The sequence below is a fragment of the Engraulis encrasicolus genome, chromosome 11 (assembly GCF_034702125.1).
Source record: "Engraulis encrasicolus isolate BLACKSEA-1 chromosome 11, IST_EnEncr_1.0, whole genome shotgun sequence".
In the NCBI taxonomy this organism is placed as follows: Eukaryota; Metazoa; Chordata; class Actinopteri; order Clupeiformes; family Engraulidae; genus Engraulis; species Engraulis encrasicolus.
The window spans coordinates 54,776,163-54,787,340 of record NC_085867.1 but is presented as its reverse complement, the minus strand read 5'-3'; the positions used below and the strand labels follow the sequence as shown (position 1 = coordinate 54,787,340).

Here is an 11,178-nt window from a genome sequence, read left to right as displayed (position 1 = left end):
ATGCCCTACACCTCAGCAGATGCGAATACATGAACGGGATATTATGGTTATTGTCTTGCTGCACTGTTCTCTGCTCTGTTACAGTCCAAGTCTACACTTGAAAGCAGACACTGCTGTCTCACTGGTCAACTTTGGTTAATTGATAAAAACGGAATTATAACTATAGGCTGTAATGTGGATGAACAAATTGTTCACAGTCAATTCGTATAACAGCCAGGTGCGAAATCCAAAATCTCGAAAGTAAATGGCACTCATGAACTCACTACGCAAGGCAGCGCTACTATCATGCTGCCTCGAGACCTGCCCACTTCTTCAACATCATTCCATCAACAGTTTTCAAAGTTGCATGCACCGCCGTTCCCCGTCCTCATTGTCGTGAATGTTAGAAGTTTGCCTCCCCTTGGCAGCTAGAAGGGAGAAAACACCTTCGTTGCTATACGAAGTGACCATTTCCATTATGTAAGAGCGAGCATTTGATTTTGAAGTTCGATGTTCACTTCGTAAGATTCGGAGTTATCGGAGACTGAGCGCGAGGGGTTAGCATTTTTCGGGGTTGATCATGGCGGCTGCTGCGGTGGAGGTGAGTGTGAGCAGCGGCAGCAGTGACACATCGAGCACCGGTGAAGAAGAGCGGATGAAACGGTTGTTTCAGACTTGCGACGGAGATGGAGATGGGTACATCAGCAGGTAAACGGAACCAACGTACACGAAGCTGTAAAACAACATTTGCCATATCCAGTTTTTGTATTAAGTTTTTTTTTTCTTCAAACAAAATATAGTTCGCCGTGGCAGAACATTACATATCTGTTCTTTATTGTGCATGATACAGGCCTTTGTCATCTGAAGTTACTAACAGTCGACCATGATTATAGAAGCTTTCATATCACTTAAGTGCGCATTGAGCAACAGATATGCGCACATTTCATGGAACGGTGAGCAATCTATTGCAAAGTTCAGGCAATGTAATTTGTAGCAGTCTACATTAAAACTAAAGACTGTTAGACGTGCCTGCATGCCACACAACGCGGATGATTGCCTCTCTGTCGTATGTAGCCTACTTCTACTTTCTCGCTTCTACATCATGTAGTACAAGAAATGTTGAACGAGTGCTAACAGCATCGGAGCCGAACGGCAACATGCACTCTGAAGTTCTTGCATACCATGTCCTGATGTGTTCCATTAGTAGAGGTAATTGCTTGTTGAGCTATTTTAAGACCGCTAACCAGTTGACGCATGCCACGAGCACCTATACACATACAGTTTTGTCGGTGCTTCTCTGCTGCATTTTTGACATACATTAACGTGGTGAATAATATACGTTTTCAATAAACACCAACAAATAAGCGGCTTTGATTAGATCCATCATGTAACTGCAAGAGCCTCGATATTAATTGAAGGGTTGACATCCCTGTGATGTCTTCATTCTGACTCGTTGCTTTAAAAAGCGAGATGTCCTTTTGATGTGCCTGTCAATAAGGGCGTTCGTGATGGCGTAATTTTGACGAAGTTGAAAATTTGCTAGGCAGCGAGCATGCTCAGTGTGTCCGCGTGAAGCATCCTGGTTAGAATTTGCCGTTCATGATGCAGTTGAAGGGAGTGACCTCTGCCCGGCAGTCGTGTCACATGGCGTTGAACCATCGCGGGAACAAAACTTTTGTCAAACTGCCACGCAGTACCAGAAAGCTACTGCGCTGGGCAGAAGACCTCCTCCATGATGTGAGGAATCTGCCGTGATTGGTGTTCATAGCTCATGTGATTCAAGTGTGTGTAGTTGAACGTGCTTCATTTTCTACATGCTGAAATGCATTTCATGCTCAAATGCAGCATACTCAGAGTGGTATCATCCATATGTATGGTCGCACAACCCACTTACAACAGAAAAAAAAGAAACAAACCACCCTGTCGTCAGATGCTCCATCTCCGCCACGTTAGGAGTGTATGCCGTAGGTTACAAAACCAGTATTATTCCGCGGGCCGCCTGCTCGACAGTTACAGTAGTGGTTGCGCGCCTGACTTCCATTCATGAGGTCCCCGGTTCGAAACTGCACCGAAACACGGGGAGTCTTTAGTTGCTGATGGTTAATGTGGAAACAGACCAGTTGCGATAGACTTATCTTGTCTTTTATGTATGAAAGTGCACGAAACAGAGTGGCCTTTGTGGTCGGCGCGCCATGGTAAAGCTACATATTGAACACCTGGGTTCAATCCTCGCAGCATGGGTTGGCGCTGTTAAGTAATTTTAAAACGGCCCTATCTGAATGACGACTTTGGTCCCAAAACACAAAATGAATAGCCTAAAGTGAGTACTAATTAACTGAATTATTACATGGACGTGAAGCCAAATCATCACATAAGACTTGTACCATGACTCACTGAGTGGTAACCTCCCGATTTCTCTCCGAGAGGCAGAGAGAGTCTCGCATTTCACAAGCATGTGCCGACGATGGTAAGCACGTCATGGAATTAGCGCCATGATTATTTAATTCCACGAGAGGGCGCCCTGGTACACCCGCTGTCAAAATAGGTAGATCCACCCACAGACCTGTAGATCCACCTTCTTTGCCGCTGTTGAAATCTCGTCGTCCTGATGTGTCCAGCTTGGTTGCGACGCAGTTATCCCCTCCTTTTTATGACCAAGCAAATCACGTTTTGATCAAATCTTTTGCTGCGTGGTTGCAAACGAGCCTACTGTCTCGTCTCGGGAGAGCTGCTAGGGCTATGGAGACATCAAAGGTCTGTTTGTGGCAAGACCTATCGCAGCGGGAGCAGCCTCCGCGAGCATCACAACTCTCCAAATCATCAAAAATCTCCTTGGTAGCCTACTAAAAAAAATTAAATTATTATTATTTTATTCTATTTTATTTTTCACCGAAAGAGCATCGGTATATGCGATATGGGCAGGTGTTGTTACTGATGTTCATAATATATTTATAGCATATGGACCACAATTTGAATTGTTTGGGAACACACCTTCAACCTGTTCTTCATTGCTTATTTTCAACTCTTGTTTCCCCTTTGTCATTATATTACACTCTTTCAAGTGTTTCTCACCTTCCCATTCTCACCCTTACTGCTTCTCATGCTCTCATGATCTTTCCCCCATTTTCTGTGGTATTCTTGCTCACCGTGATGGTGTGACCACCTTAGGATTTTGGGTGTACTCTGTCACACCAATGGACCTGGCTCTTTGGTACACTGGCTAGAGTGCCAATTTGGTACCCTGGAGGCCTGAGTTGAAAGCCGAACAGGGCAGCCCGTCTCCCCTTCACAACAGTCACTCTCTTCTCACTGCTTCCCTGCCTTCACCCCCTCCCCTCTCCCTCCCTCAAGGAATGATCTTCTGATGGTGTGCCGTCAGTTGAACATGGAGGACTCGGTGGCTGAGATCATGTGCCAGCTTGGCGCTGATGAGCGTGGCAAGATCTCCTTTGAGGACTTCACCCGCTGCCGCATGACGCTGCTGAGCGAGATCCGTAAGGAGGAGGGCCAACTCTCACTCTCGCTCTCGCTGCGTTCTGGGGACTCTGGGACCCGCAAGCTGGGCCACGAGCACATCACCTCCTGGCCCACCAGCAGCGACAACAGCCTGGGTACGTACTGTATGTCACTCAGCCATTATCATGGTGTCAAAAGTGAAAGTAAAGTAAAAAATAAATTCATGTTGTAGGTACAACACTAGCACGTGATATTACATAGCTGTTACACGATTTACTCCATTGTACCTAATGATGTAGATAGACTGTGTTGTTACTGGAAAAAAAAACTAAACACCTAAACAAGAACCCACCACAAATGTGATCCAACAGCACAGAGTCAGCTGATTGTAAGATAAGCACACAGGTCTACTGGTTACTCTGATAAGTTGAAAGGAAACTGTTTCTTTTTATTTTTACTTTTACTTTTGCCACCTCTGGCCATCATGGGCTACAGTGAAGGAAGGGCCATATGCAGTTATGCATATGCAGAACATGATTACTGCACATTACTTGCAGTTACTGCAAGATGATCAATGTGCAGGAATTATTTCCTGTGTACCTGATCTGCTACCTGTTTTGATCATTTCCAACACACCTGCCTGTTAAAGAGTTATACTCAAAATGTACAATCTCAGTTTCGTAACGTGTAAGATTTGCTCTCTCTCTCTCTCTCTCTCTCTCTCTCTCTCTCTCTCTCTCTCTCTCTCTCTCTCTCTCTCTCTCTCTTACTCACTCACTCACTCACTCACTCACTCACTCACTCACTCACTCACTCACTCACTCACTCACTCACTCACTCACTCACTCACTCACATAAAACTCTCTCTCACATGCTGTTTGTATGAAAACTGCAGTTTCGGTTAAGCCTCACTGACCCCAAATAGCTATTTTTTAGCACATGTATTCTCTGCTTCCCCTTTCTTCATACTAGATTTTAGTGGTGTCAACAATGATCGATTCGGCGATCCGAATCGATCCGGGGCATGGACGATCCAGATCCAGATCCGGCAAGTTCCAGAATCAATCCGGCAATTTTTTTAAGTTTCAATTACTTCCATGGATATTTCGGGAGCAAATGAATGTTAAATTAAATAAAAACACTACAAAACATTGCAAGACTGATACAGACTGATACAGAAAACAGCCAATAAATTGTTGCTCAGTATCTGACTACTTGTATTTCCTCATCATGGCTGAACATTTGCTTTGCTTTCAGTAGAAATGTAATGCATTGCAATGCATTGTAGAATTGAATCGAATCGGATTGGATCTAATCGAATCTAATCGAATCGGATCTACTACCTCCCGAATCGTGATCGAATCGGATCGTGAGGGCAGTGCCGATCCACACCACTACTAGATTTTCAGAACTCTTTAACGGAAAGCTGAAGTTTCCAACTGAAAGTTGTTTGTTAAATCTATGGTGCTGTGCATGTGCATAGTGGTGACCGCGTTGTGGAGGTCAGAATGTGTCGCTTTCAGTTTCCACCATGAAATGCTTAAGAAGGAACTACTGGTTATGGTTGTTTTTGCAGAGAAAATAAGGTAGGCAGCATTTGGACCGTAGGGCTATGATTGTTTTGTTTAATCAACTGGCCTCAACACAATGGACACTATGATGGATATGCACCGGTAAGTACCCCACACATTGGGAAAAAACAACCACTGAAAGTTCTTTGCGGCTAACCATTGGAGGACTTTTGATGCTTGTTACCGTAGAGATTAATATATGTTAATAACATATTGTGTAACAAAACACTATCTTAGAGTCTGGAGGCCTAAATGGGGTTTTGCGTTTGTGCAGTCAGGGGTGAGTTGAGAGTCATGATGCTGAGGCCTCAGATGACTGCTGACTTCAGCATGATTGTGACCCAGATCTGGGACAACTCCAGAGCTGTGGCCATGGCAGCTGTGGCCTATTGTCTTGTGATCACGAGGCTGCAGGTTCGAATACTGTACCAGAAGGAAAGAGTGGATACTCTGCTGTGGCCCAACACGCTAAGCCCCCCACATTTGAGCTCGCATGCCCATGCGAACCCCGGGTTTGAGTCCGGCTGGGGTCATTTCCCAATCCTCCCCCATCTCTCTCTCCCACTCACTTCCTGTTAGTACTGTCCTGTCAATAAAGGCATTTAAACCCCCCTTTATATATTACATTACACTTAGAAGATGTGTTTATCTGAAATGCCTTTCTTTCTTTCTTATATATATATATATATATATATATATATATATATAAGAAAGGCATTTCAGATAAACACATCTTCTAAGTGTAATGTAATATTCGTTATAGAATGTATATAATGTTATAGTGTGTGTGTAATAACTGTGGTAGACATCACCACGTTTTCGGTCCAAGTTTTACCCCCCATGTGCACTGGTTTATGTCTCCTCAGGTGCTCTGTCAGGGGCCAGAGAGAGCTGGGAGTATGATTCCGGTGCCCGGGACCTCCAAAGCCCAGACCACCTGCAGCAGCAGCAGAACCAGCAGCAAGAAGAAGAACAGCAGCAGGCCCAAAACCTGACCCAGGAACAGTCATCTGTCCTACAGAAACTTCTGGAACAGCCAGGTGATGTTCTGGACCACCAGCACCACCCAGCCTTGGAGAAGCTCCTTCTGGCCCAGACAACCACCGACGGCAGCCCCAATAGTGCGGGAAACTACCTGGATCTCTCCAACACAGTGAGTGCTTCCTCATGTCATGTCCGTGAAGATTGTCATTCAACCAGGTCATAATGGGCACAAGTCAAACTTCTTCCTTCTCTCCTTTTCTGTATTCTCTGGGGGCTTGTGGTGCAAGGCTGCAAAGTCCCCAAAAAGTTGCTCTGCGTTGACAGTTGACAGCTATTGTTTTTTTCCCATGGACGACACAAGAGACAGGACAGGATAGGAGGTTTGACATGCACCCATTGTCCAAATAGTTCAATTTTGCTTCTCGGCAGATGTTTTATGAATGAGGAGCGAACAGTCTTTCACTCTCAAATGAGAAGTCTAGTTGCTTACAACTTAAATCTTTGGATGTTTCCTGTCGTGTGTGTGTGCGTGTGTGTGAGCGTGTATGTATGCGTGTGTGTGTGCGTGTGTGTGTGCGTGTGTGCGTGTGCGTGTGCGTGTGTGTGTGTGTGTGTGTGTGTGTGTGTGTGTGTGTGTGTGTGTGTGCGTGTTTGCGTGCATGTGTGCATGTATATGTTTTCACATTGCCTTGGGGAAACAGCATGAGATCCGTTAGGGCTGTTTGATCTCCCAAGTGTGACAGGCGGCCATGTTTAAATGCCAGCAGGGTCTCTCGCCCACACGAATGGGGATGCAGTGTAAGGACAATATGGTGCTGTGTTGTCAGGGTAACAATGTGACATCGCTTCTGTAGTGGATGATAGTGGCTAATTATATTCCTTTGATGGGTGAAAACTGTCTGGGAATGTTCAGTAGCCATGGTGAAGCTCTGGCTCTCACTATGTGCTGGAGATGCATGGAGGGGGTGTGTCTTTGGTGAAAAATGAGAGCACATTGTTGGTTCGTTGCTTTTTTGCCTTTATTTGACAGGATAGTGAAGGTAGTAACGGGAAGTGAGTGGGGAGAGAGTGACGGGGAAGGGTCAGCAAAGGACCCGGGCCGGGAATCCAACTCAGGTCGGCCGCATAGCAAGCGAGTGCCCTACCATTTGCGCCACAGTAGGGCCACATATTTGACAACATAGTACATTAAGAGAACAATAATTTGTGAATGAACCATGAAGCACACGGTAATCTACAGTATATAAATTTAATGTTCCATGGATGATTGGTGTTGCAAGAACATCTTTGACAAGGTTATTGTTAGTCTTGTTGTGGAAGATTTAATTTCATTTCATTTCATCCTTCATATGAGATGCAATGTTGTGATTGTATGGTGACAGAATGGTGATGGTGCATTGGTGTGGTACAGTTGTTTTCAAAGTGGGGGCCGGGGACCCCTGGGGTGCTAGGAGGGCGTTCGCAGGTTGGTTGGAAAAGTATAGCAAAACAAAATGAATTATTGAATATATAGAATAACTAATAAATGTACTCCATGTTATATGTGTCTTGTGGCTTATATGTAAGGACACCCATCTTTCTTTTTAAACTGCCAACCCAGTTTAGCTTCTGGTACCAATAAAATGGAACTGTGAACTAAAATAAACCAAAAATAAGCCAAGCACTGCCCTAGACTTTGATTATGGTTGTGAAAGGGGGTGCACAGGAAAAAAAAAGAATATGGCACGACTCATGTAAGGGGGCCCTTGGCTGGAATGTTGGTATATGGGGCCTGGTCATGGGACATGGTGAAAACACATACACATTACTTGTAGTGCATCATATTTTCCTGCAGAGGGCACCACCTTGACATGTGGTGAATACAAGTCCGTATCCAAGAAATTTTAGTCAAGCTGTTTGGCTGAAGGTAATGAGAAAAGTACATACATTTATTTATGCGTGTAATGAGCAACTCTTATCAGTCTTCTTCAGACACACCCAAAGAGGAAAGGAAAATATTGTCGGAACATTTGCTTGTGCCATGTCTGACTTTGATACTGTATGATGAAATAAATCACTGTAATTCCATTCCCCCTACTCACAACAACCTTCCCCCTGGCAAAACAGGGGTAAGGGGGCTGGGATGCAAGCTGGCAGGGTGGGATGGGGCTGGGTGGTGGTGTTGGTGGTGCTGGCGGTGGTGTAGGTGGTGGTGTTCTGTCGAGATGGGCTGATCCATCAACATGAGTAACCAACAGGCTTTTTCAATTGAAAATTGTGCACATCCCAGGACAAGGTGCAGGACAAAGGTTGACTGTAATTTTCGGAGTGAGGAGTCGGCACACTTAAAATCCTTTTTGTTGTTTTTCAGTTTTTTTAATTTCATGGCTGGATGAAATACAATCCAGCCATGAAATATAAAAACTGTAGTGCGTTGTGATGGCTTGGTAGTTTGACAGGGCAGCTCATATTGACACAGCAGGGTCATTGATTAGGGCTCGGGCACAAACACCCATCTCCATTATTTATCCCGTCTATCGACGTTTGAGTGGTGCAGCCTTGTCTCCCTATCACTTTTCAGGAGCGCCGATCCCGTTATGGAGCCCATAAATCATTCAGCAGCTCCAACTGCGTCATTATCAAGACGACTCATGCAGATTACAGCTGACAGCCAGGCAGGACAGGCCAGCCCACCACGGAGCAAGACAGACAGATGACCAGAGAGAGAAAGAGAGAAAGAGAAAGGGAGAGAAAGAGAGAGAGAGAGAAAGTCAGAGTGAAAGAAAGCAATAAATATTATGGAAAAAACAGAGAAAGGAAACGAGGGAGTAAAAGAAAGAATGAGATGGTGTGAAGAAACAGGGAGATGAGAGAGAGAGAGAGAGAGAGAGAGAGAGAGAGAGAGGGATAGATATACATATGTGGCCATGCTTGGGAGAACTGGACTAGAGGAGTGATGGAAGAGTATGACAGGATGACGGGTGTGTGACAGAGCTGTGACGAGAACGTGTGTGTGTGTGTGTGCGTGTGTGTGTGCGTGTGTGCGTGCGTGCGTGCGTGCGTGCGTAAGCTAGAGAATGAGTTGAAAGCAGCCATGACCAGAGTGTGACGGCAGTGTTGTTGACTAGAGCCGAGGAAGAGAGGGGTAGCGGGCCGGCAGGGAATTTGATTGCAATCGCAAAACCGCAAGTCGGACTGCATCGCTGCACTTTAATTCACTGGCTACAGTGCAGTGCAGCACCATGACAGAGCGGACAGATACGGGACTCTGACTTCTGGGCTGTAACAGAGTTTTGGAGCGGCAGAATCACGAGTGCTGTTTTGACAGTGGTCCAGAGCTGCTGCTCCGGCTGGGTTCTGACTCATGATAAAGTCACGTGACGTGGCAGAGATTTATAGGAGGCTGAACCTGTGGTAACGTTTTTTGAAGATGACGTTTGCTTGCTATGATGGACATGCAACCCAGCAGTAGGTCCTAATGAGTCCTACTGTGTCCGAGTGTGTGTGTTTGTGTGTACGAGTGGATCTAAATTGTGTGTGTTGACGAGCGCTATCTGTCTTGCCTGTGCTGCGTTGTAACATTTTCACCAATTATTAATCATTGTTTGTTCCTTGTCAACTATGTACACTACAGTGTGTATGGCTGGAACGGCAATAAAAAACATATTTTGCCTCACTTAAGACGACATTTGCTACAAGACTATGATGACCTGTGTGCTGTGCAATGTGTCGGCCATCCAGATTCTTCTTCTATGAGAAGCAGCCTCCCTACCCTACCCAACATCCTCCCTCCCTCCTCTCACCACTACATACTGTTCGCATGCATCATATTGTGGTATTTTTGGAGCGCCATATACTTAATCACCCATCTGCAGCTCTCTCTCTCTCTCTCTCTCTCTCTCTCTCTCTCTCTCTCTCTCTCTCTCTCTCGCTCTCTCTCGCTGCGTCTCTGCACATTACTCTTGAGTCGTTAGGGGCTGACATGTCGTTCAGATGGCGTTCGTTAGCTCAGCCCAGTGCTGTGAGCGGCTTTGTTTTACGGGGTGGTTTGTAAACTTCACTGGAATGCAGGAAGCTCCTTAAACTGCGGCCTGCCTTGTTACATCTGCAACATTTACCGTGTCGTGTTTCTGAGGCCAGTGTTAATTCAACACAGAGAGTTGGATTTCATACCAGTCTAGTTGGTCCTATACTTAACTGTCAGTTCAAAGCATTGACATTTATTGGACCTTTGACATGAACCTCTGACAACCTACACACACACACACACACACACACACACACACACACACACACACACACACACACACACACACACACACACACACACACACACACATACACACGCATATACACACACACACACACACACACACACACACACACACACACACACACACACACACACACACACACACACACACACACACACACACAGTGTCATGCAATGTCCCGGTGTGCAGTGTTGCAGTGTTTTGCCAGTGTATGTGATGGGAGATGACAGAAGAGGTTAGAGGCGACACATATGGAGCTCATCTTAGTATCTCACTGTTGCATTCTCTGGCATGATATGAGTGCACAGCAGGAATATGTAAATCTTATCAGTTCATCTCTCTATGTCTCTCTCTCTCTTTCTCTCTTTCTCTCTTTCTCTCTCTCTCTCTCTCTCTCTCTCTCTCTCTCTCTCTCTCTCTCTCTCTCTCTCTCTCATTCTCTCTCTCTCTCTCTCTCTCTCTCTCTCTCTCTCCCTCCATCTCCCCCCCCCTCTCGTTCGCTCTGATCTGCTGCTTGGTTTTGTGTTTCTCTGCCAAGGTCCCGTCCTGTTCAAAGGGCTCAAACTGCTGTTTTGAGACTTGAATTTGTTTAGTGTTTGTGTGTATGTGTGTCTGTGCCTTTGTGTATTTGCATGTGTTAGCGAGCGTGTACTGAACGTGTGTTGCTGTGAGTGGGGTGACCTTAAATAAGTGTGTTGTAAAAAAGCCAAGAGTGATTTGCTGAGCGCGGCATGATGCAGCCAATCGTGTCATAGTGCCTCACTGGTCACTGATTCCACTTTCCCCTGGTACACCCCAACAACCAATCTCCATCCATACCCCACCCACCCCATACAGTCCTACTCTCTTTCCCACTCCCCTCACACCCACAACACCCCCTACAACACCCCACTTCCCCTCCATCCTCCACCTCACCCAATCACCCTCTCTCCCCC

At 45.7% G+C, this 11,178-nt stretch overlaps 1 protein-coding gene across 1 annotated transcript in view; it reads left to right on the top strand.

The window, feature by feature from the left end:
- The first annotated feature begins 317 nt into the window (after positions 1 to 317).
- The window catches only part of mcc (MCC regulator of WNT signaling pathway), a 185,073-nt gene continuing 174,212 nt past the window's right edge, over positions 318 to 11,178 (top strand). The window contains exons 1-3 of the mRNA XM_063211016.1: positions 318 to 687; positions 3,331 to 3,590; positions 5,873 to 6,159. Coding sequence (XP_063067086.1) covers positions 560 to 687; positions 3,331 to 3,590; positions 5,873 to 6,159 — 675 coding nt within the window. The 5' untranslated portion in view covers positions 318 to 559. The remainder of the gene's footprint in view (positions 688 to 3,330; positions 3,591 to 5,872; positions 6,160 to 11,178) is intronic.